At 40.4% G+C, this 26868-nt stretch overlaps 1 protein-coding gene and 1 pseudogene across 5 annotated transcripts in view; both read right to left on the bottom strand.

Annotated features, from left to right (window-relative positions):
* Nucleotides 1-26868, bottom strand: part of ATAD2B (ATPase family AAA domain containing 2B) — a 229435-nt gene that overhangs the window by 162059 nt on the left and 40508 nt on the right. For 3 of the 5 annotated variants that reach the window (XM_030920718.1, XM_030920716.1, XM_030920717.1), the window contains exons 7-13: nucleotides 25922-25963; nucleotides 23119-23235; nucleotides 18008-18083; nucleotides 11841-11939; nucleotides 9999-10110; nucleotides 6995-7110; nucleotides 5552-5726 (exon numbers count right to left, since the gene is read on the bottom strand). In XM_030920718.1, the coding sequence (XP_030776578.1) occupies nucleotides 5552-5726; nucleotides 6995-7110; nucleotides 9999-10110; nucleotides 11841-11939; nucleotides 18008-18083; nucleotides 23119-23235; nucleotides 25922-25963 (737 nt within the window). The remainder of the gene's footprint in view (nucleotides 1-5551; nucleotides 5727-6994; nucleotides 7111-9998; nucleotides 10111-11840; nucleotides 11940-18007; nucleotides 18084-23118; nucleotides 23236-25921; nucleotides 25964-26868) is intronic. The other 2 variants (XM_010358480.2, XM_010358481.2) reach the window with 1 other exon arrangement.
* On the bottom strand, nucleotides 14714-15708 carry LOC115894220 (annotated as a pseudogene).

Genomic DNA, 26868 nt, shown 5'->3' with positions numbered 1-26868 from the left:
ATCATGTTGGCCAGGCTGGTCTCAAACTCCTGACCTCAGGTAATCCACCCACTTCAGCCTCCCAAAGTGTTGAGATTACAGGCGTGAGCCACCGCACTCAGCCTACATATTCTTTTTATATAACAATGTATGTTAAGTAATTTCCATATAAGTATATAAAGACCTGTCTCATTCTTTTTTTTTTTCTTTCTTTCCTTCAGACAGGGTCTTACTCTGTCACCCAGGCTTGAGTGCAGTGGCATGATCACAGCTCACTACAACCTCAAATGCAAGCAATCCTCTTGCTTCAGCCTCCAGAGTACCTAGGACTACAGGCAGGGACCAACACGCCCAGCTAATTTTTAAATATTTGGAGAGATGGGTTTTCGCTATGTTGCCCAGGATGGTCTCAAACTCTTGGGCTCAAGTGACCCTTCCACCTCGGCCTGCCAATGTGCTGGGATTACAGGCCTGAGATACTGCGCCCAGCCTGCCTCATTCTTTTTCAACAGCTACATGATGTCCCACTGTATGGATATGCCATAGTTAAACCTGTCCCCTTCATATGGATACTTAGGCTGTTTTCAATATTTTCCTATTAGCAACAATATTGTAATAAATAATAGTAAAGAAATAACTGTATTTACCATTTCATATGAGTATAAACATATTAATGTAATAAATCCTAAAAGTAGAACTACTGGCTCAGAAGGCATGTGTCATTTCTAATCTAGTTAGATATATGCAAATTGCCATCCACTGAAGTACCATTTTACCCTCTAACCAGCAATATTTAAGGGTGCTCACCAGCAATGTATTATCAAACTTACTGACCTTTGCTAATTTTTTAGGATAAAGAATGCTATCTCATTTTATTTTCAATTATTATTTACAAGATGAATATGTTATATATCCATAAAAGTCATTTATATTGCTTTTCCTATGTTGCCCATCACTTCACAAGACCACTAGTCTTTTGCTTAGTGAGTTCTAGAAGCTATTTATTTATTTATTTATTATTTATTTATTGATTGATTGATTGATTGATTTTGAGACAGGGTTTCACTCTCTCACCCAGGCTGGAGTGCAGTGATGTAATCACAGCTTACCTCAGCCTCCACCCGCTAGCTCAATCAATTCATCAATTCTCCCGCCTCAGCCTCCTAAGTAGCTAGGACTACAGGTCCATGCCAACACATCTGGCTAATTTTTGTATTTTTATAGAGACAGGGTTTCACCATGTTGCCCGGGTTTATTTATTTATTTTAAAGGTGAATCTCTGTCTGTAAAAGGAAATGCAAATATTTTTCTGCAAAGAGTATCATTAATCTTTTGAATTAGTATTGCTATGGTTTGAGTTTGTCCCCTCCAAAACTCATGTTGAAATTTAATTGCCGGCCCGGCCTGGTGGCTCATGCCTGTAATCCCAGCACTTTGGGAGATCGAGGCAGGCAGATCACTTGAGGTCAGGAGTTCAAGACCAGCCTGGCCAATATGACCAGCCCGTCTCTACTAAAAACACAAAAATTTGCCAACCCTGGTGGTGGGCACCTGTAATCCCAGCTACTCAGGAGGCTGAGGCATAAGAATCGCTTGAACCCAGGAGGCAGAAGTTCCAGTCAGCCGAGATTGTGCCACTGCACTCCAGCCTGGGTGACAGAGTGAGACTCAGTCTCAAAAAAAAGAAAGAAAAGAAAAGAAAAAAGAAAAGAAGAGGAGAGGGGAGGGGAGGGGAGGGGAGGGGAGGGGAGGGGAGGGGAGGGGAGGGGAGGGGAGAGGAGAGGAGAGGAGAGGAGAGGAGAGGAGAGGAGAGGAGAGGAGAGGAGAGGAGAGGAGAGGAGCGAAAGAAAGAAATTTAATTGCCATTGTGATGGGTACTGGGAGGTAGGACCTTTAAAAAGTATGTAGATCGCTGGGCGCGGTGGCTCAAGCCTGTAATCCCAGCACTTTGGGAGGCCGAGACGGGCGGATCACGAGGTCAGGAGATCAAGACCATCCTGGCTAACATGGTGAAACCCCGTCTCTACTAAAAATACAAAAAACTAGCCGGGTGACCTGGCGGGCGTCTGTAGTCCTAGCTACTCGGGAGGCTGAGGCAGGAGAATGGCGTGAACCCGGGAGGCGGAGCTTGCAGTGAGCTGAGATCCGGCCACTGCACTCCAGCCCGGGCGACAGAGGAAGACTCCGTCTCAAAAAAAAAAAAAAAAGTATGTAGATCTTGAGACCTCCACCCTCATGAACGGACTAATGTGGCTGACATCAAAGGAGTAGATTCATTATTGTGAGAGTGGGTTCGTCCCCATCTTGTGCATTCTCTCTCTCTCTCTTTGCCCTTCCGCTATGTGATGCTGTCTTCTGTCATGTTATGACACAGCAAGGCACTGACCAGATGCCTTGATATTGGACTTCCTTGTCTCCAGAACTATGAGTCAATAAATTACTGTTCATTCTAAATTACACAGTCTGTGATCTTCTAACAGCACAAAACAAAAGTAGGTATTTTGTTGCCATGCAGAATCTTAAAATTTTTTTTATGTGCTAGATCTTCCCTTACATAGTTAGACCTCCCTACTCTGAGATTATAAACAAAATTCTCCCATGTTTTCATCTGGTACATTTACAGTGTCATTTTTCTCACTTAAGTATTAGATCTAGAAAGAATTTGATTTAAGGTGAATGAATATTATATAACAAATGAGAAGTTTTTATCATATAATTTACTCAAATTTATGTGGCTTATGTTTCAAAATGAAAGCAAACTTTCAGTTTACAGGAAAGTCAGTTTGCTAAGGAAGAGATACAAATTTTCCATTTCTCCTGACTAATACTCTCTAAACTTTAATGTTTCCTAATAATTTGAAATGAAAGACAATTCAGGCTGGGCATGGTAGCTCATGCCTGTAATCCCAGCACTTTGGAAAGCCACGGCAGGTGGATCACCTGAGGTCAGGAGTTCCAGACTAGCCTGGCCAACATGGTGAAACCCCGTCTGTACTAAAAATACAAAAATTAGCTGGGCATGGTGGCGCACGCCTGTAATCCCAGCTACGCGGGAGGCTGAGGCAGGAGAATCACTTGAACCCAGGAGGCGGAGGTTGCAGTGAGCCAAGATCGCGCCATTGCTCTCCAGCCCGGGCAACAAGAGAGAAACTCTGTCTCAAAAAAAAAAAAAAAAGATAATTCAACCACAAGATGGGGGTTTTGGGGAAAAAAAGTTTAAAGAACTGGAATTATGGCCCATTGCAATGGCTCACACCTGTAATCCCAGTGCTTTGGGAATGTTAAGCAGTATTTTTATATACATGAAAACATGAAACAAACAGCTGGCTTTGTGTTTTTTTTTTTTTTTAACAGCTACTCCCTCACAGAACTGCAAAAAGGAGGTAGGGCATATTACTTCAAATATTTTGTGTCCTCTCAGTGAAATCTCATAATAGTCTAGTAAGATAGGTATTCTTTCTACTATTGCACAAAAAAGGCCACTAAAGATTAAATGTTTTGATTTACTTAATGTTATATTCAACGGTAAAGATAAATATAAACATTTCTGTGACACAGAAGGCCACTCTCTTAGTCAGTACACGGTAGTGCCTTCATTTCATTTCGTGCATAGACCATATCCTTAACTTAGGAATGCAGAATCTTTCATTAAAAAAAAAACTTCAGGAATACCAGCAATTTTCTTAAAAAAATAAAGCAAACATTTCAACTATTCCTACCCACCAAGAAAACTATGAAACAGAAATAAAATAAATTTAGACAAAAGGAGTAGTATGATTTATGTTATGGTTTTAAATAAAACCAAGAGGTATCCCTAGTCCCAGTATGAAACGACTAAAAAGTATAACTTTAAAATTTTTAAATTAATTGACTGGGTAATATGCCAGCATTGCCAAGCCAATTCTTCCTTCATCTATAAATGTTTATTTTTTATTGTTTAATTATTAATGAATTCTCTTGAAGCATTCAGACTGCATGTTTGACTTGCCATTAGACACTGGACACCTTCAAGGTAAAAATCTTACCTACTGCTTTTTCTAAATCCATTACCTAGCAGTTTTTGATACTATTAATAATTTTAAAATAGTATTGGGCCAGACACAGAGGCTCATGCCTATAATCCCAACACTTTGGGAAGCCAAGGCGGGAGGATGGCTTAAGGCCAGGAGTTCAAGACCAGCCTAGGCAACACCTTGAGACCCTGTCTTTCCAAAAAGTTAAAAATAAGGCAAGTGTGGCAGTGCACACCTGTAGTTCTACCTAGAGAGGCCAAAGCCAGAAGATCACTTGAGCCCAGGAGTTTGAGGTTGCAGTGACCTATAATCACATCCCTGCACTCCAGCCTGGGTGACAAAGTGCAACCCTTTCCAAAAAAAAAAAAAAAAAAAAAAAGTGAAGTACTTTACCAATTACAAAGGACTTTCATCACACCATCTTAGTAATGGGTGCTCAATGCTTGAAGTTATTTTTTATTTCATATGTATTTTCTCAGACATAATCAAATATATGCTGCATTGCCAAATATGAATGGCATCCTTCACTAACTCAAACAATCAAAAGTGAATTTATATAGGGACTGATTTTTAATTTTTTTTTTTTTTTTTTGAGAGACAGAGTCTCACTCTATTGCCCAGACTGTAGTGCAGTGGTGTCATAATTGCTCACTGCGGCCTTGAACTCCTGGGCTCATGCAATCCATCTGCCATGGCCTCTTAAAACATTGGGATTACAGGTGTGAGTCACTGTGCCCAGCTGGAATAATTCTTACAACATATAGGAAATAAAATCTTTATAAAGTTTTTGTTACAAATAAATAGTAGACATAGTCTACATGATATTTATTGACCTTACTCTGCCTTTTAAAAGCATTCACTCATGTCTGAGTTCTTATAGTACCGTATTTACAACTCATGAAAATAACACACTGCTTTGTGAGATTTCTTGCACAGACACTTAAGTTTTTATGCCTGTTGTACTTTCTCAATTGGATTATAATCTAGCAATATATATGTTATATCCTGTGTTCTCTAAAGCACCTAACTTGGTATTATATACCTGGTAGGGACCTCAATAAATGTTTTATGAGCCACCATAAATATTCAAAAGTACTAGTGAAACTGCCATTAAATACTTCTAAGGCATACAATCACAGATTACTGATCCTAACTATAACATATTGGATGGAAAAAATGCTTCCTCGTAAACAGTTTGTATATGTAGATTAAATGTATTAAACATTCTGAAGAAAATATTCTCAGCAGGCGGACTGCTTGAGCCCAGGAGTTCAAGACCAGCCTGGCCAACGTGGTGAAACACCACCTCTATAAAAAATACAAAAATTAGCCAGGCATGGTGACACACACTTGTAATTCAGGCTACTGGGGTAGGGACTGATGCAGGAGAATTGCCAGAGCCCTGGATGTCGAGACTATAGTGAGACGAGATCACACTATTGTACTGACTCCAGCCTGGGTAAAGGAGAGAGGCTCTGTCTCTAAAAAGAAAAAAAAGAAAGAAAAGAACAGAATAGAACAGAACAGGAAAGACTCTTGAATTAGATAATTTCTCTTACCTGATCAAAAAGAAGCCTAAGTTGCCTTTCAGATTCACCAACCCACTTGCTCAAACAATCTGCTCCTTTTCGCATAAAAAAAGCCACTTTTTTGTCTCCTTGGCTGCATTCATTAGCTAATGCTCTGGCAACCAAGGTTTTACCTGTGCCAGGAGGGCCATAAAACAAACAGCCCCTAGAAGAATAAAAAAATAAAAAAAATCAAGAAGTGTAAATTATATTATCATCAATGCCGATAACCAATTTTTTAAAATGTCCCTCCCTCCCATACAATTTTGTATTGAAGTATAATTATTAGACATTGATAAAGCTTTTTCCAGTATATAGACAAAAGTTTTACTTTGCTAAGTCCTTAAGTCACCAAGCTTTGGCAGACAAGAAATAAAGTACAGAGTAATTTGGCAAGATATACAGAAATTTTAAATGTGTTTCCCTATGACCCAGAAATTTCACATCTTTAGAATAAATAATGTAGAAATACTCAAAAGGAATGTATAAAGATAGATTTAAATGACTCTTTAATAAGATTTTCCATATCCTTAAAAACATGAAAAATAAACTACAACCAAATCTGAATAAAAAGTGCCTCCTTAAAGAAAACAGACATTTATCAGTTTAAATCTAACAGCCTAGATGTGTATCTTCAGAATATTCTCTTTTTTTTTTTTTTTTTTGAGATGGAATCTCACTCTGTCACCCAGGCAAGATCTCGGCTCACTACAACCTCTACTTCCTGGGTTCAAATGGTTCTGATGCCTCAGCCTCCCGAGTAGCTGGGATTCCAGGTGCACAACACCACCCCCAGCTAATTTTTGTATTTTCAGTAGAGACGAGGTTTCACCATGTTGGCCAGGCTGGTCTTGAATTCCTGATCTCAGGTGATCCACTCACCTCGGCATCCCAAAGTACTGGGATTACAGGCTTGAGCCACTGTGCCCAGCCAGAATATTCTATTCTGCCCAATCTTCTTTAACATAATTTCTCAGCCTTTTCTAATAGTTCACCAGCTATCCACCTCATGATCAGGCACAATCTGTTCCTAAAAATAAATTATCAAGCTCACCCTATTTCAAAAATACTCCATCAAGTCAAGGAAACACATCAATAAAACTGTGCTTCCAAGAGTAAATAACATACAGCATCAAACTCGATGCACTGGGAGCCAAATTCAGAAAAATCCATCTGGGCAATCTGCTTGTGTATTTAGGGCCCACAGAAAGAATCTTATCGAGTGCCTGACTTAAACCCTGAGATGTAAACTTCAAGAACATACTTAGTTCCATGGCCTCTGGACCCTAAACAATAACATTTCATTTCTAACTGTCATTGCTAGGACACATCAAATAAATATATATCAAATATTTATATTTATAGTAATTTACTCAAGTAACATTTGAGAAAGTAACGGTAATAACAATAATAAACATCTATGACATTGCTTACCTTGGAGGCTGAATTTTAAACTTTTCAAAAATTTCTGGATATAAAAGTGGGAATACTACCATTTCCTTTAGTGCATGAATATGATGGCTCAATCCACCTATGCTATCAAACCGTACCTTGGAAAGAAGGGGAAAAATTGGATATAAAACAGTTTTATATGTTTTATAAAATTTTTAAAATTTATAAAAGTGTCTTAAGATTCAGAAATATATGCCTTTAGCAGAAGCTTTTAAACATAACTATAAATAAGTATAGAAAAATAAGGCTAACAATAAAATCCAAGGTTACATTTCAGCTCAGGCAAATTAAGCTACCATTATTTAATCTAGTAACTCAGAACCAGGATTAATTCCCAACCTAAAACTTTAATGGGTATCTATAGGAGATTTTTATATTATACTAACACATACAATTTTTACATCATACCAGGTTCTAATGGGCCGGGCACAGTGGCTCACACCTGTAATCCCAGCACTTTGGCAGCCCGAGGTGGGCGGATCACCTGAGGTCAGGAGTTTGAGACCAGTCTGATCAACATGGTGAAACCCCGTCTCTACTAAAAATACAAAAATTAGCTGGACATGGTGGCGCACACCTGTAATCCCAGCTACTTGGGAGGCTGAGGCAAGAGAATCGCTTGCTCCCGGGAGGCGGAGGTTGCAGTGAGCCAAGATCGCACCATTGCACTATAACCTGGGCAACAAGAGTAAAACTCTGCCTCAAAAAAAAAAAAAAAAGTTTAAATGGCTTTAAAAATATATAATTATTTTGTACATATATTCTCAGAAGGGGAGAATATTGTCCTCACAGGGGCAAAAACTGGTTCAGGGATAGGGCAAGAAATAATCTTAGCTATTTACAATAGTTTGTAGCCCTCCCAAGGTCAATGTTACCTGACAAAATCTTATTCTTTAATATTTAATTTCTCTAGTCAGAAGAAATTTACTTTTTTTCTTCTTTATGGGACAATGATGAAAAAATGATTTTAGAAACACTGATCTATCACAAGAAGCAGCAAAGACTGTTCCTCCCACCCATAATAGTTTAAATAGCTAGAAGGCTTTGTAAGAAAAAAAGTGTACAGAAAAAAAATGTTTGAAGAAAATTTTGCCCAAAATGTTAACTGTGACTGCCTCTTCCCTGCTTCTTCATTCTGTTATGGTACTTGAAAATGTTTTACAACGAAAGTATTACTATGATAGAAAAAGTGAAAGTAAACTATTAACAGAAAAATAAAAACAGAAGTTAAATAACAGAAACATTCTAAGAGAAGCTAAATTTTAAAGAAGTAAGTGGTCTGGCGTGGTAGCTCACACCTGTAATCCCAGCACTTTGGGAGGCCGAGGCAGGCAGATCACCTGAGCTTGGGAGTTTGAGACTAGCCTGACCAACATGGAGAAACTCTATCTCTACTAAAAAAAATACAAAAATTGCCAGGCATGGTGGTGCATGCTTGTAATCCCAGCTACTCGGGAGGCTGAGGCAGGAGAATTGCTTGAACCCGGGAGGTGGAGGTTGCAGTAAGCTGAGATCGCACCATTGTATTCCAGCCTGGGCAACAAGAGCAAAACTAAGTCAAGGAGAAAGAATTCACTCTGCTTTGGCAGAGACATCTAAAGTTTACTAGATTCATCTGTAAATGGATAGATGAAAATAAATGAAAGGAAAATAAAAATGAAGAAAAAATTTTTTAAAAGACAAAAAAGAAATAAAACTAACTAGATTCAAAAGAGTAAAGTGCTGGTAAGCCAAAAAAGCAAAGATCATTAGGTAAGGTCTTCTGAGAAGACGCACTATTAGAAATGGGATTCTGGTCATATGTAATACTCTTAATATTTCCTTAGGGCCTGGTTAATAAAGTAAGACAAGCATTTTCCTCTATGACTTCAGATTAGAGATAGTTAAAATTTCATCTTCAAGTATATATGCAATTCTATTTGATAACTTATTTTAAATCCCTCTATGAAAATCACTTAAACTACATTGTATAGAAAGATTTTTAGGAACAAAAAAAAAATGTATCAAGTAAGCTCTTGGTTATGCAGTAACCTTATTTCAAAATATCCCCCCAAAATAAGATACTACTCACAATGAGAAAGAATCTACCATGTCCTCTGAGTCTTATGTCTGTTTTTGTCCCACATACCTTCCCCAGGTGTGATCGATCATCCATTTCCCAAAGTGACTTCACCACCACTCTTTATATTGATGACCCGTATCTGAATTTCTAGTCCAGATATTTCTCCTTAATGCCAAATCTAAATAACCAATTACCTACAAGGTGCTTTCACTTGTAGTATACCTCAGATACCTAAACATGTATTAGTTAAATACAACTAATTAAATCATCTTCCTGCCTAAAACATTTATTCCTCTTCTTATGTTCCCTACTCAGAGAATCAAGCCATTTTCCACCCAGACCATCCATTATCTACCTAGTCACCTAAGCTAGAAACCTGGGTAATACTCTCAAGTTGTACCTTTCCCTCACTCCCAGAAAGGAATTAATTCACCAAATTCTGTCATTTCTGAATTCAATCCTCAATTCTTTCAAACCCATTTACTTCTTCAAATCGTTATCCTACTTTCTACCATGACCACTACCCCAGATTACTAGACTACAGGAACATCCAGTCTCCCTAATGCCAGCCTTGCTTACCCCAAATTCATTAACTATATCATAGCCAGAGTGATCTACCCAAAATACAAAATCATGAAACTAGGCAATTTCAACAATAGCCCATTGTTCATCATGGTTTATGAAGCCTTGCCCCTTATAACCTTCTCAGCCCCATTTCTTACCTGTTACATATTCCAGTAACACTGAAATGAAAATACGTGACTAAGAACCACATGTGGCTAGGGTTCTTAGGTTTCAAAACATATACATCGAAACATTAACACTGTCATATCTGAATTTTTTAGTTCTACTATGTGCTGCTTTAGAAACAAGAAAAAAGCTTAAAAAAAAGAAAACTTCTAGAAAAACATTTACAAAACTTACTGATTTATCAATGTTCATTGGATCAACATCAGCCAAGCTTGCACCCACTTTCACTCGTTCTCGGAGAATACCGCTAGCTAAGTCCTCTGCTCTGAAGTTCATAGGCAAACACCTGAAATTTATAAAAGTGCAAGTGAAGTTGCATTAAAAGTTTCACATTTTTAACATTAAAATAAGTTTATATTCCTTGATGTCTTCATCTTTCTCCTTTTTCTCATAACCCAGAAAATAATATCAAAGAATTTCATTCTTTTACTCTACTTTTCTTATATTCTTGTCAAAGGCCAAAAATTAAGTTACTCACTAGATAAAGCAAACAAGATTGTTAATCTATTTGCCCAAAGAGCCCAATCTATTCCATTTTAGGAAAATACCTTAACATAACTGATTATCCCATGTCATACAACTATAAAAATAAACCTATATGTACTATAATATATGGGATTAAAATAAAATCAAGCTATTGACTGACTGAGACAAGGTCTCACTCTGTTGCCCAGCATGGAGTACAGTGGTGCAATCATAGCTCACTACAGCCTCAACCTCCTGGGCTCAAGTGATCCTCCCACCCCAGCCTTCCAAATAGCTGGAACCACAGACAGGCACCACTACACCTGGCTGATTTTTTATACAGACAAGGTCTCACAATGTTGCCTAGGCTGGTCTCAAATTCCTAGGCTCAGCCTCCTAAAATGCTGGGATTACAGTCATAAGCGACCAGCCCAACCTTTATTATAATATTTAAATCTATCCTCAGATATTACATGAATATGTCTACTCAGTTACATGATTGAAAAAACTGTCTTTCCCTTTTGTTCAAAAAAAAAACCAATTAGCGATCACATCTTGAATACTAAGCTTCATCTTTCGTGTAATTACCTTAAGAGAGATCTCTATATTACATTATTTAACACATTATTTAATATATTACATTATTTAATTTCCATAAATTAATATACTCAACTTCCTCTTTTAACCTTGGGTAAACACCAAACAATGGCATTAACAGCCTCAAAAAAGTCTAGCATCTATAATGAATGTAACTTCATTGATATTTCTGAATCCTAATTTATAAAAATACATTATCAAAGGAGATTATCAGAACAGTTCGGATTAAATAAGCATAAATTCTTTTATTTAAACTTGTATTTTTCTCATTTTCTTTCCATCATTCACATGAGAAATTCTTTTTTAGTATACAATCTAATCAATCCAAACTTGCTTCCAAGACCTGCTAACGGAAAACTTGGTATTTCTACAATAAATAATAATTTGACACTTTAGTTATTTACTCCTCCAACGAAAATTCTTTGAGGTTTTAGTGAGCCCAACAGTGATCAGTTAGTTACCCTAGTTAGGCAAAGATCACCATAGGCACTTGTTCAACCAACAACAAAAACAAAATAAATTTTTCCAATAAAAATCCAAGGTCTCCTGAGATAATTCTATTAGAAACCATGTCTTAACCTGACTGCTATAATACTGTAATCATTATAAGTACCTAAAATCAACCTCATTAAATGGATTTAGATTAGAGAGGAGGTACAGAGGAAAAGATAGATACTGCCATATAGGTTGGCCTGTTTCCCTTAGCTCTCCTTACTTTCCCTCTCCACAAATTATTTTATCATAAGTACTTTCAGACTAAGTAATTTCAGACTAAATTTCCCAAGGTTAGATTTCTATTGGAAGAAAAACTAATTGGAAACCAAGTCAATGTCTTAATCTAGTCTAAAATATGTGTTGAATATCAATGTTAGCAAAATGCCAGTATAGATAAGAAAATCATTCAAAAAAAGCTTATTTTTCCTTTTTTCTACCATGGAAAAAAATTTTACTAACCTATTTCTTGCTCTTGCCATGCTCTTTGATTTCCTTCTTTCAAAGCGTTCCTCATCAGAAGAAGTTGTGTCACTACTATGAATGGCATGCTTCTTTCTCCTATTTAAAGAGCGTAAAATCCTTAAAACCATTCTAATAGCAAACAACTTTTTAAAACACACTGTAATAGCTCAGAGGAAATTCAATCAGCAAATATTTATTAAGATTTGTACCCTCATACAGTTTACATGAAGTATAAGTTCTTCATGTAGCAATTACATGAAGCAATAAGTTCTGCAGAAAAAAAAGAAAAAAAAAAGGCCTGCAATCCCAGCACTTTGGGCAGTCGAGGTGGGCAGATCATGAGTTCAGGAGTTCGAGACCAGCCTGGCCAACATGGTGAAACCCCATCTCTACTAAAAACACAAAAATTAGCCAGGCGCGGGGTAGGCACCTGTAATCCCAGCTACTCAGGAGGCTGAGGAAGGAGAATCGCTTGAACCGGGGAGGAGGAGGTTGCAGTGAGCTGAGATTGCACCACTGCACTCCAGCCTGGGTGACGGAGCAAGACTCCTTCTCGGGGGAAAAAAAAAAAAAAGGAGAATAGGAAGCCTAAAATTTTTTAAAAAGATTAAATCAGGAAGAGAGTCAGTAACCAACTTTTTTTTTTTTTTTTTTTTTTTTTTTTGAGACAGTGTCTCACTCCAGGGCTCACTACAGCCTCAACCTCCAGGGCTCAAGTGATCCTCCCACCTCAAACCCCTGAGTAAATGGGACTAAAGGCACCCGCCACCACACTGGCTAGTTTTTGTACTTTTTGTAAAGAGGTTTTACTATGTTGCCCAAGGTGGTCTCAAACTCCTGAGCTCAAGTGATCTACCTGCCTTGGACTCCCAAAGTGCTGGGGTTACAGACATGAGCCACCGCACAGGGCCAGCAACCAATTTAAATTACATCCAAATTTAGTGACTATCTGTCACTGTTTGATAAATAACATTAGACTCTCAGAAAAAAAAAAAGTTTATCTTTTTTTTTTTTAGTTTTATCTTTCCCAAGTAGTCACAGTCCAGACATTTAAAGAACAAAAGAAAAATAATACACTGGATTACAGAGGATAAGGGCTTTAACTTTCCACTTAAGATAGTTCCATCCTGTTTGAACTTCTTATAACATACATAAAATATTTTGAAGAAAAAAGTAGTTTATAACCAGAACTACTATGGAGAGATTAGGTAATATGCCAGGCTAAAGTCATCACAAAGGAGAAATAATACTTACTGAATGCCAGATTATTAGTATAACTCATGACATCTCTAAGAAACCTAAAAAAATACTATAATAAAACCACAACAAAACTATGTGCTCACAAAGTGTTCCAACTGAGTTCATCATATTCAAATCAAATGCTTCAACCACTTCTCTTAAACTGTATATTCAGTTAGCAGTTCCACTAACCAGTAATTTATAAAAAAAAAAAAACAAAAAAAAAACCTCAAAAATCATCCTAAAAAATCATCCTAAATCCCTTTTTGCCCACCACATAATCATTGCCATTGAGTCCTAGCCACACTCCCTGTAATAGTCCCTCATCTTATCTTTTTCTCCACCCCTACCTAGGTTTCACTTACCACCTGCCTAGCCATTTAATCACCCTCAGCTCTGCTTTACTGAAAAAAAAAAAAAATTTGCCATGATCTTACCTCGGACCGCATGAACTGCTCTCCACCTCTGCAATTTTAAAATGTAATGGCCTACTTTCTGAACATAACCTCCTAATATACCAACTTTCAACTCATCGAGGCCTACTATACCTGAGCACCCACTGACTCAGAGTCAACTCCCTTCGAAGCTTAATTTTCTGTCAAGACTCACAGGAAAAGCTATTACTTCAGTTTTTAATCTTCCTACCTGACTCTGTCTCCTTTTCCTTCCATTATACTTGCTAAATTTCAACTCTGTACCAATCCAAGTAATAAAAGTAGAATGCTGAACAGACTAATGAAAATCCACACAACCAGCGAGGCATGGTGGCTCATGCCTGTAATCCCAGCACTTTGGGAGGCCGAGGCGGGCAGATCACAAGGTCAGGAGATCGAGACCATCCTGGCTAACATGGTGAAACCCCGTCTCTACTAAAAATACAAAAAATTAGCCAGGTGTGGTGGTGGGCGCCTGTAGTCCCAGCTACTCGGGAGGCTGAGGCAGGAGAATGGTGTGAACCCAGCAGGCAGAGGTTGCAGCAAGCCGAGATCGTGCCACCGCACTCCAGCCCGGGCAACAGTGCAAGACTCTGTCTCAAAAAAAAAAAAATCCACACAACCATACAAGCTGGAATCATTGTCAGTAATCTACTTCAAGCACAAATAGCCTTCAAAGATGTCCCAAAATCTGTGCATCAGTACTCCACTTCAATGCCCACATGTCCCATTAGGGACCCAGATTTTCTCAACTTCTCCTTAAGATCTTTAACCCACCTCCTACTCCTTCTCTACTAATCGGAATCCTTTCATTACCTTCTGCATCCATTTTTTTGTGGGGGAAGAGGAAAATTTTTTTTGTTTTTGCTTTCTTTTTTTTTGAGACGGAATCTCGCATTGTCGCCCAGGCTGGATGGAGGGCAATGGCGCGATCTCGGCTCACTGGCAACCACCATCTCCCGGGTTCACGTAATTCTCTTGCCTCAATTTCCCAGGTAGCTGGGATTACAGGCACACACCACCATGCCCAGCTAATTTTTACATTTTTAGTAGAGACAGGGTTTCACTATGTTGGCCAGACTGGTCTCCAACTCCTGACCTCATGATTTGCCTATCTTAGCCTCCCAAATTGCTGGGATTACAGGCATGAGCCACTGTGCCCAGCCTGTTTCTGTTTTCTTGTTTTTAGATGGAAGGTCTCATTCTGTCACCCAGGCTGGAGAGTAGTGGCATGATCATAGCTAACAGCAGGGAGCCACAGCATCCATGGCTTTACGCACAGTCTCTTCATCCCCCAGGAACTGCATGCACCTGATGGTCTTCAAGTTCTTGTCAAATTCACAGACAATGGGAATACCAGTCGGCAGGTTCAGCTCCATGACAGCCTCTTCAGAGAGACCCTCCAAATGTTTCACAATGCCCTGGAGGCTGTTGCCATGGGCCACAATCAGTACCTTTTCCCCTCCTTTAGGAGGGGAACTATTTCTTCATTCCAAAAGGGCAGAGCTCTGGCTTCGAGAGTCCTTCAGACACTCACAGGAGGGTAGCTGATCCTCTCTGAGGTCTGCGATCCTTACTAATGTTGCTGTAGAAAGGATGGTCAGGCTCCACTGGAGGTGGTGGAATATCATAGGAGAGCTTCCAGATCTTCACCTGGGCCTCACCATGCTTTGCAGCAGTTTCTGCTTTATTGAGACCAATCAGACCCCCATAGTGCCGCTCATTGAGGCACCAAGTCCTCACTACAGGCAACCACATCTGATCAATGGCATCTAGCACTGTCCAGAGGGTCCAGATTGCTCTCTTCTGCACTGAAGTGAAACAGATGTCAAACTCATAGCCAGCATCTCGCAGCGCCTGCCTGCAACTCTTCACCTCCTCGTGGCCCATTGGGCTCATGCTGGCGTTGTACCAGCCGCTGAAGCAGTTCTCCAGGTTCCAGGTGCTCTTGCTGGGCCGGATCAGCACCAGTTTGTAGGCGGCCATGGCGGCAGACTAGGGAGGCCCTGCATCAATTTTTGATACTTCCCAATTCTCCAGGAAGATAGTTGCAAAAATTATCTACTTATTCTTTGCAATTTTGGTATTTATCCTCTCCTCTACTTCTTCCTCCCCATCAGGAAAGTTCCCAAGTTTATGTGTGTATTGGGTCTATAATTTACAGAAATGTAATTAATTTGCCAGTAACAGCACAGAAGGAAGTTGGTGGAAGAAAAGTTGTATTCGTCTAAGGAAATGACTTCAGATAGTAAACTGAATGCATAAGAAAAAATAAAGAGAACCAAAAATGGTAAATAAATTTAGAAGTTAACAATACCTATAAACATATACAGTCATCCCTTAGTATCTACAGGGGAATGGTTCCAGGACCCTTGTGAATACCAAAATCCAAGTATGCTTAAGTCCCTTACATAAAAATGGTATAGTGTTTGCACATTGCAAATGGCCTACACACATCCTCCCATACACTTTATTTGAAAATTTATCAAAGACTTAATTTAAGAGTTACCTCTTGTATACTTTAAATCATCTCTAAATTAATTATAATACCTAATACAACACATATGCTATGTAAATAGTCATCAAGCTGTATTTTTTGTTGTTGTATTGTTGGGGTTTTTTCTCAAATATTTTCGAGGCGTGGTTGGTTGCATTCACAGATACAGAACCTGCGGCTAAAAAGGGCCAACTGTACTTGCTAATATTTCTTCTCGTAGCTTCAGTAAAAGCCATTAAATCATATAAAGTAATAATTCCAACAATGTATTGTTAGATCTGTAACACTGTTAAGTGTTATACAAATAACAATAACACAACAAAAAGAGTTATATACATAATTTCCCAATAAATAACTGAAAAGCCAAAATTCTAGTTGGGACTGGGCACAGTGGCTCATGCCTGTAATCCCAGCACTTTGGGAGGCTGAGGCAAGCAGATCACTTGAGGTCAGGAGTTCGAGACCAGCCTGGCCAACATGGTGAAACCCCATATCTACTAAAAATACAAAAATTAGCCAGGCGTGGTGGTGCATGCCTGTAATCCCAGCTACTGGGGAGGCTGAGCCAGGAGAATTGCTTCAACTCAGGAGGCAAGAGGTTGCAGTGAGCCGAGATCACATCACTGCGCTCCAGCCCGGGCAACTGAGTAAGGCTCTGTCTCAAAAAAAAAAAAAAAAAGAAAAAAGAGCTTAAAAGCCAAGGAGTATATATACAAAACTATACAAAATGAACTCAAACCATATACAAAAATTAACTAAGTAAATCAAAGACCTAAACATAAGAGCTAAAACTATAAACAAAGGAAATCACAGAAACAAATCTTCATGATCTCTGAGTTGGCAATGGATTCTTAGATATAACAGTAAAAGCATAAGCACAAAACAAAAAATAGGTAACCTGAATTTCATAAAAATTAAAAGCTTGGCTGGGCACAGTGGCTCAGGCCTGTAATCCCAGCACTTTGGGATCACTTGAGCCCAGGAGTTCAAGACCAGCCTGGGCAAGGTGGCAAAGCCCCATCTCTACAAACAATATAAAAATTAGCTGGGCATAGTGGCGTGTGTCTGTAGTCCCAGTTACTCGGGAGGCTGACATGGGAGGATTGTTTGAGTCCAGGAGACTGAGGCTGCAATGAGCCATGATCATGCCACTGCACTCCAGCCTGGGTGAGAGAGCAAGACCCTGTCTCAAAAATAAAAAATAAACTTTTAAAAGTAGAAACCTTCCTTTATTTCTGTTTTCTTCTACACGTAAAAGAAAGGATAATTAGGGCCGGGCGCGGTGGCTCATGACTGTAATCCCAGCACTTTGGGAGGCCAAGGCGGGCGGATCACAAGGTCAGGAGATCAAGACCATCCTGGCTAACACAGTAAAACCCCATCTCTACTAAAAATACGAAAAATTAGCCAGGTATGGTGGCGGGTGCCTGTAGTCCCAGCTACTTGGGAGGCTGAGGCAGGAGAATGGCATGAATCCAGGAGGCAGAGCTTGCAGTGACCTGAGATTGCGCCACTGTACTCCAGCCTGGGCGACCTGAAATCCCAGCTACTCGGGAGGCTAAGACAGCAGAATTGGTTGGACCCAGGAGAAGAGGTTGCAGGGAGCTGAGATTGCGCCACTGCCCTCCAGCCTCCAGTCTGGGCGACAAAGCAAGACTCCACTTCAAAAAAAAAAAAAAGTAGAAAGCTTCCTTTGTACCTACATGTAAAAGAAAGGATAATTAGGGGGGAAAAATATCAAAGATTAACTCGAATCAATGCTTCAAATGAAAGCAATATGGTTCCCTTAGATTCAACTCTGCTAAGAGACCAAAGAGCTGTGTAGCTTCAGTGAACATAATTGTTAAAACAAGAAATATTCCAGGCAAACTGTGAATCAGGAAGATAGCAGTAGCATGTAGGATGACAACTACTAGTCACTAATTAAAGAAAAAAAGACACAATTAGTCTCTCATTGACAAATGCAAATGTTTCCTTTCAAAAACAAACCTTACCTAATATGGCTTCTTCTTGCTGGAGATCTATGAATATCAAACAGCGTGTTTTCCCTCTTTTTTTGATGAGCTGGTACTAAAAGGGAAGAAAAGGATATAAAGAAATAATAAATTGATAAATTAATGTATTAAAGGAGTAGAAATGACTTCAGCTCACTTTTTTTTTGTTGTTTTTTGACAGAGTCTCGCTCTACAGTGGCGTGATCTCTCGTTCACTGCAACCTCCCCCTCCTAGGTTCAAGCAATTCTCCTACCTCAGCCTCCCAAGCAGCTGAGACTACAGGTGTGTGCCACCACACCCAGCTAATTTTTGTATTTTTAGTAGAGACAGGTTTTCACCATGTTGGCCAGGATGGTCGCCATCTCCTGACCTCGTGATCTGCCCACTTTAGCCTCCCAAAGTGCTGGGATTACAGGATAAACCACCGCACGTAGCCCTGTTAATTTTTTTTTTTTTGATATGGAGTCTCACTCTGTCTCCCAGATTGGAATGCAGTGGCGCGATCTCAGCTCACTGCAACCTCTGCCTCACAGGTCCAAGCGATTCTCCTGCCTCAGCCTCCTGGGTAGCTGGGATTACAGGCACCCGCAGTCATGCCCAACTAATTTTTGTATTTTTACTAGAAACGGGGTTTCACCATGTGGGCCAGGATGGTCTCAAACTCCTGACCTCATGATCTGCCCACTTAGGCCTCCCAAATTGCTGGGATTACAGGCGTGAGACACTGTGCCTGGCCCCTGTTAACTTTTTAAATAAAACCTAGTCATGTGTCTTCAAGTACCAAATGCTGTCTAGAAGCAAAACAAAAATAAAAATTTTGTGGCAATACTATGAAGTTGCAAATAAACATTCTAAACAGATGTTAACTTAATCTTTGTGACTATGAGTTACACAAAGATTTCTTAGACACATGATCCATTTTTAAAAATGTAGCTGGGTGCGGAGACTCACGCCTGTAATCCTAGCACTTTGGGAGGCTGAGGCGGGTGGATCACCTGAGGTGGGGAGTTCAAGACCAGGCTGACCAACATGGAGAAACCCGGTCTCTACTTAAAATACAAAATCAGCTGGGTGTGGTGGCGCATGCCTGTAACCCCAGCTACTTGGGAGGCTGACGCAGAAGAATCGCTTGAACCTGGAAGGCAGAGGTTGCAGTGAGCCAAGATCGCGCCACTGAACTCCAGCCTGGGCAACAAGAGCGAAACTCCGTCTCAAAAAAAAAAAAAAGAAAGAAAGAAAGAAAGAAAGAAAGAAAGAAAGAAAGAAAAAAAGAAATTTAGCACAATCCATTTAAGAAACGATTCATTAAAAAAAAAAAAATTGTTATAGGCTGGGCACAGTCCCGGGCCTTTGAAAGGCCAAGTCAGAGTATTGCTTTGAGCCCAGGAGTTCCAGACCAATCTGGGCAACACAGTAAGAACTCAACTCTAGTAGGCCGGGCGCAGTGGCTCAAGCCTGTAATCCCAGCACTTTGGGAGGCCGAGACGGGCGGATCACGAGGTCAGGAGATCGAGACCATCCTGGTTAACACGGTGAAACCCCGTCTCTACTAAAAAATACAAAAAACTAGCCGGACGAGGTGGCAGGCGCCTGTAGTCCCAGCTATTCGGGAGGCTGAGGCAGGAGAATGGCGGGAACCCGGGAGGCGGAGCTTGCAGTGAGCTGAGATCTGGCCACTGCACTCCAGCCTGGGTGACAGAGCGAGACTCCGTCTCAAAAAAAAACCCAACTCTAGTTCGAGGCATGGCAGATCACTTAAGGTCAGAAGTTTGAGACCAGCCTGACCAACATGGTGAAACCTCGTCTCTCTAAAAAATATATATATACAAAAATTAGCCAGGCATGTAGCATGCGCCTGTAATCCCAGCTACTCAAGCCAGCTACTCAAGAGGGTAAAGCAGGAGAATCACCTGATTCTGGGAGGCAGAGGTTGCAGTGAGCTGAGATCACGCCACTGCACTCCAGCCTAGGTGACAGAGTAAGACTTTGTCACAAAAAAAGGAAGGAAGGAAGGGAGGGAGGGAGGGAGGGAGGGAGGGAGGGAGGGGAAAGGGAGAGAGAAAAAGAGAAAAGAAATAAGGGGTTGGGGGAGAGAGGGAAGAAGGGAAGGAGGGAGGGAAGGGCCAGGCGTGGTGGCTCACAACTTGTAATCCCAGCCCTTTGGGAGGCTAAGGCAGGTGGATCAAGAGGTCAGGAGTTCAAGACCAGCCTGGCCAAGATAGTGAAACCCCCGTCTCTAATAAAAATACAAAAATTAGCCAGGCACGGTGGCAGATGCCTGTAATCCCAGCTACTCAGGAGGCTGAGACAGGAGAATCACTTGAACCAGGGCAACAGAGGCTGCAATAAGCCAAGAGCGCCACTGCACTCCAGTTTGGGCGACAGAGTAAGACTATCTCAAAAAAAAAAAAGAGAGAGAGAGAAAAAGAAAAGAAAAAAAGAACCCAACTCTACAAAAATATTTTTTTAAATTAGCCAAGCATGGTGACATGTACCTCAGCAGGCTGAAGCAGGAGAAGGCTGCAGTGAGCCATGTTTGTGCCCCTGCACTCCAGCCTGGATGACCCTATCTCAAAAAAAAAAAAAAAAAAAAGCAAAAAGTATAAATTGGAGTTCATTAAAAATTACAAATGGGCCAGGCATGGTGGCTCACACCTGTAATCCCAGTACTTTAGGAAGCCAACACGGGTGGACCATCTAAGGTCAGGAGTTCGAGACCAGCCTGGCCAACATGGTGAAAGCCCGTCTGTACTAAAAATACAAAAATTAGCTAGGTGTGGTAGCGCATGCCTGCAGTCCCAGCTACTTGGGAGGCTGAGGCAGGAGAATCGCTTGAACCCACGAGGCGGAGGTTGCGGTGAGCCAAGACTGCACCAATGCATTCCAGCCTGGGCAACAGAGTGAGACTCTGTCTCAAAAAAGAAATAAACAGGCCAGTGCAGTGGCTCATGCCTGTAATCCCAGTACTCTGGGAGGCCAAGGTGGGCAGATCACGAGGTCAGGAGATCGAGACCATCCTGGCCAACACGGAGAAACATCGTCTCTACTAAAAATACAAAAAATTAGCCAGGTGTGCTGGTGGGTGCCTGTAGTCCCAGCTACTCAGGAGGCTGAGGCAGGGGAATGGCAGGAACCCAGGAGGAAGAGCTTGCAGTGAGCAGAGATTGTGCCACTGCACTCACTTCTGCTTTTCAAAAGATACTATTGAGAGAATAAAAAAGACAAGTAACAGACTGTCTTGTCTTAAAAATATTTGCAAATGACATATCTGTTAAAGGTCTAATATCCAGAACATATAAAGAATCTCAAAACTCAATAATAAGAAAACAAACAACCCAATTGAAAAAATAGCAAGAGATCTGAACAGACATCTTACCCCAGATTTACCACTGTCAAAAAAAAAAAAAAAAAAAAAAAAAAAACACATAAAAAGATGCTCCAACACCATTAGGGAAATGCAAACTAAAACTATAATAAATACCTGTTAAAATTAATTAAATAATCTGAGTATAGCAAGTGTTGGCAAGAATACAGAGCAACTACAGCTCTCATACACTTTTAGTGAAAGTGGTATAACCACTTTAAAAAGAGTTTGGTAACTTCTTATATCTCATCATAAAATCCAGCCTTTCTACTCCTTGGTATTTGTTAGAAATATACAAACGTATGACCACACAAAGACCTGTTCATCACAACTTTATTTGTAATAGCCAAAAACTGGAAAGGATCATAATGTCAAGTAACAAATGAATGGATAAACAAATTGTGATATACCCACACCACAGAATGCTATTCAGAAAAAAAAAAAAAAAAGGAATACACAGTTGGGTGCAGTGGTTCAAGCCATCACAGTGCTTTGGGAGGCAAAGGCAGGAGAATCCCTTGAGGCCAGGAGTTCAAAACCAACCTGGGCAACATAGCAAGACCCTGTTTCTACAAAAAAAATTAATTAGCTAGGCATGGTGGTGTACACCTGTAGTTCTAGTTACACAAGGAGTTGAGGTAGGAAGATAGCTTGAGCTCAGGAGTTTGAGGCTGTAGTGTGTTATGTTTGTGCTTCCGAACAGCCACTACATTGCACCATGAACAACACAGTGAGATCCCTTCTCTAAAAGATAAACTTTTAACTTTTTCCTTCTCTCAGCAAAAAAAGAAAAAGAAAAAAGAAAACAACTAAGTTATTGGCCAAGCTGCAGCCACATACTATTTTTGTGACCTTGGGTAAGTCGCTTAATCTCTTGGACCATAAAGATACTTTCCCTAGGCCATGCACAGTGGCTCACACCTGTAATCCCAGCACTTTGGGAGGCCGAGGTGGGCCGACCACCTGAGGTCAGGAGTTCAAGACCAGCCTGGCCAGCATGGCGAAACCCTGTCTCTACTGAAAAAATACAAAAATTAGCCGGGTGCGGTTGCAGGCACCTATAATCCCAGCTACTCAGCGGGCTGAGGCAGGAGAATTGCTTGAACCCAGGAGATGGAGGCTGCAGTGCACTGTGATAATGCCACTGTACTACAGCCTGGGTGACTGCAGACTCTGTCTCAAAAAAAAAAAAGAGAGAGATACTTTCCCTGAAGAATTGCTGTAAATTAAAGTGCTCAGTAAACTATACAGTGTAATACAGAAGTATGAGCAGTATTACTAAATACAAGCTTCTATAAATAAAATGTACATGCTGTATGTAAATCAATACTGCTACCACATACTTTGACTTTCCTTCAGTTGCATGTGTGTGCACAGAAGTATATGTAGTAAAAGATACAGTATATAAAACCCGTAAGAGATTTCCTTCTTTTAAATTTGGCAATACTAATTTTTTAAAAAGCAGTGGGGCATTTTTAGTAGAGACAGGGTTTCACCGTGTTAGCCAGGATAGTCTTGATCTCCCGACCTCGTGGTGGCAGGCACCTGTAGTCCCAGCTACTTGGGAGGCTGAAGCAGGAGAATGGAGTGAACTTGGGAGGCAGAGCTTGCAGTGAGCCGGGATCGTGACACTGCACTCCAGCCTGGGCAACAGAGTGAGACTCCGTCTCAAAAAAAAAAAAAAGCAGTGGGGCAGAGTAAGTTACACAACTACCAAAAATAAAAAAGTTATTTACAGTTGCCTACCTATTGGAGGTGCTTGGTATCGATCCACTGTTTTTCTCTGTCTCAAATTATATGGTCTATCATTTTCTTCTCCTTCTGCCTCTTCAACTTCTATATCTCCATCCTCCTCTTGAGATTCTAGTTTCCCACACACAAAAACAAAAGAAAAAAGCATTGTTTTAATCCAAAAGGATTGGTTTACTCTAGAACTGAATATTTACACTTTATCCATTACTCTTTTTGCACAGGTGACATTTAAGTGCCAACATACCATGTAAAGCATACATAATTAAAAATCAACCTAAATGGATGTAAAAGAAAATACTTTCCCTGCCAATGATCAATACAATTATCTGCTAAATAAATTAATGTGGCCGGGCGCGGTGGCTCAAGCCTGTAATCCCAGCACTTTGGGAGGCCGAGACGGGCGGATCACAAGGTCAGGAGATCGAGACCATCCTGGCGAACACAGTGAAACCCCGTCTCTACTAAAAATACAAAAATCTAGCCGGGCGAGGTGGCGGGCGCCTGTAGTCCCAGCTACTTGGGAGGCTGAGGCAGGAGAATGGCGGGAACCCAGGAGGCGGAGCTTGCAGTGAGCTGAGATCCGGCCACTGCACTCCAGCCTGGGAGACAGAGCAAGACTCCGCCTCAAAAAAAAAAAATAAAAAATAAAAAAAATAAATTAATGTGATCATATTTTATCTCTTGATTTACTTAGGAACTTTGATTCGCTTTGGTCATACAACGCAATAATAGAAAACAGACTTAAAATTTTATTCAACTACAGCAAACCTCAATCAATGCTCAATTAACCACTAAATTAGTATTCAAATACCCTTGGTAATTCAAAAAAATATGCTTATAGGTAATTACTAATGTTACAGCAAAAGCAACTTATGTTGGCAGTGTAATGATTTGTTAGACCTGTTGACCACAATTAAGCATGGATTAGTTACATTTTGGTAGCAAAGTGCATGTACGCATTGAGATGGAGCATGAAACAGACTTCTAGGGTATTGGTAATAGTTTATTTCTTGACATGAGTGATCATTTTATAATTCTTTTTTTTTTGTTGTTGTTGTTGTTGTTGAGACAGAGTCTCGCTCTGTCGCCCAGGCTGGAGTGCAGTGGCCAGATCTCAGCTCATCCGGCTAGTTTTTTGTATTTTTAGTAGAGACGGGGTTTCACCGTGTTAGCCAGGATGGTCTCGATCTCCTGACCTCGTGATCCGCCCGTCTCGGCCTCCCAAAGTGCTGGGATTACAGGCTTGAGCCACCGCGCCCGGCCAATTCTTTTTTTTTTTGAGACGGAGTCTTGCTCTGTCGCCAGGCTGGTGTGATCTGGGCTCACTGCAACCTCTGCCTCCCAGGCTCAAGCAATTCTCCTGCCTCAGCCTCCCAAGTAGCTGGGACTACAGCCATGTATCACCATGCTTGGTTAATTTTATATTTTCAGTAGAGACGGGGTTTCGCCACACTGATCAAGCTGGTCTTGAACTCCTGACGTCAGGCGATCTGCCCGCCTCGGCCTCCCAAAGTGCTAGGATTACAGGCATTAGCCGAAATATTATTTTTTAAAAATGATTTGGCTATAGCTACAATATAACATCTAAGTCCAGTTAAAATAAGAGTCTAGCTGGACGCTAAGGCACCTGCCTGTAGTCTCAATTACTTAGGAGGCTAAGGCAGGAGGATGGCTTGAGCCCAGGAGTTTGAGTTCAGTCTGGGGTAACAAAGCAAGACTCCATCTCTAATATTGTTAATTGTTATTTTTTTGGGACAGAATCTCGCTCTGTCACCCAGGCTGGAGTGCATGATCTTAGCTCACTGAAACCTCTGCCTCTCGGGTTCAAGCGAATCTCATATCTCAGCCTCCCAAGTAGCTGGGATTACAGGCATGCACCACAATGCCCGGCTAATTTTTGTATTGTTGGTAGACAGGGTTTCACTATGTTGGCCAGGCTGGTCTCAAACTCCTGACCTCAAGTGATCCACCTGCCTCAGCCTCCCAAAGTGCTGGGATTACAGGGGTGAGCCACCACACCTGGCCTCTAAAAAAAAAATTGATGAAAATTAATAAGCATATGAACCCCCAAATGCAATATGTAACTTTTTAACCATAAGAACTGTCAATATAATACAATCATATTAAAGCACAGAAAAAAATATAAAGCTGGCAGTGATACTTAGGGAAGTAGAAGACTAAAATTGCAAAGGGCTGGACATGGTGGTTTATGCCTATAAACCCAGCACTTTGGGAGGCTGAGGCAGGAAGACTATTTGAACTCAGGCAATCAAGACCAGCCTGGGCAACAAACATATTGAGACCCCATCTCTATAAAAATTACAAACGATTTAGCCGAGCATGATGGCACGTGCTTATGGTCCCAGCTACTCAGGAGGCTGAGGTGGGAGGATTGCTTGAGCCTGGGAGGTCAAGGCTGCAGTGAACTGTGATTGTGACAATGCGCTCCAGCCTAGGTGACAGAGTGAAAAACTGTCTCAAAAAAAAAAAAAAAACAAAAAAAACCTGCCAAGGACTTCATATTTTACTCATGACATCGGAAAGCATTATTTGAAAAATTTTTATTGTTAGGTTGTACACAAAAATCAACAAACACAGTATTTATCTAAATAATACTATAAAATACTTGTACCTAAATAAGTTATCTAAATATCCAAAACATTACTTTTTGAAAAATGTCTGTACCATAACACAGTATTACAGGCAAAAATTCTAAATATGGCATATCTACTTTGGAAACTCTACAAAGATGTTCAGTTAATGAAAAGGCAAAAATCACATTATAAATCTGTCTCACCTATACTGATTTTCTCCAAAGGAAGCAATTTAGAGGTTCTAGCTGTAACAACAATAATATTTGCTCAATAAAGTGCCTTCATTAGAAATATCACCTCTTCAAAACTGGCTAACAAAATATTAACTACAGAATTTTTTTAAAAACACAGTCTTCTCAATCTAAACTACACAAATAATGGGAACTAGTAAGATTCTCCTATAAAGTACTACTAATTTGCATTTACAATACACCAAATCATCTGAAAATCCAATTCAATAAAGATTAATGCCAGGCCAGGTGCGGTGGCTCACGCCGGTAACGCTAGCACTTTGGGAGGCCGAGGGAGGCGGATCACCTGAGGTCAGGAGTTCAACACAAGCCTGGACAACAAGGTGAAACCGCATCTCTACTAAAAATGCAAAAATTAGCCAGACATGGTGGTGCATGCCTGTAATGCCAGGTATTCGAAAGGCTGAGGCAGGAGAATCGCTTGACCCGGGAGGCAGTCTGCAGTGAGCCGAGATCGTGCTACTGCACCCCAGCCTGAGCAACAAGAACAAGACTCTGTCTCAAAAAAAAAAAAAAAAGATTAATGCCTACAGAATTAAATCCTAAGGGTATACTCTTCATCAATTTATAATCCACGGGGCCAATGTGCTGCTGTCATGTTCCCAACTCCGGCCCTACAAATTCAGTCTGGGTTCTTCAGTTCAGAACCCACGAAGGCCTCAGAAAAGGATAGTATAGTCCCCTTCCACTGGTATTAGAAGTCTCTCTAAACTTTACTCTTTATTTCTCAGACCATACCTAAATTTAAGATCCACATAATCAGAGATTTAGAGGCCATGGATAACAAAGTAACCATCCAGTTAGAAGGTGCCTAAGTACAAAAAAGTCCTCATCTAAGAAGCAAATGAGCCCAAAGCAAATCCCATACCAGATCACTGAAGGACAACCAATGGCTACTA

The sequence above is a fragment of the Rhinopithecus roxellana genome, chromosome 17, assembly GCF_007565055.1.
Source record: "Rhinopithecus roxellana isolate Shanxi Qingling chromosome 17, ASM756505v1, whole genome shotgun sequence".
In the NCBI taxonomy this organism is placed as follows: domain Eukaryota; kingdom Metazoa; phylum Chordata; class Mammalia; order Primates; family Cercopithecidae; genus Rhinopithecus; species Rhinopithecus roxellana.
This window is presented reverse-complemented; position numbering and strand designations above follow the sequence as displayed.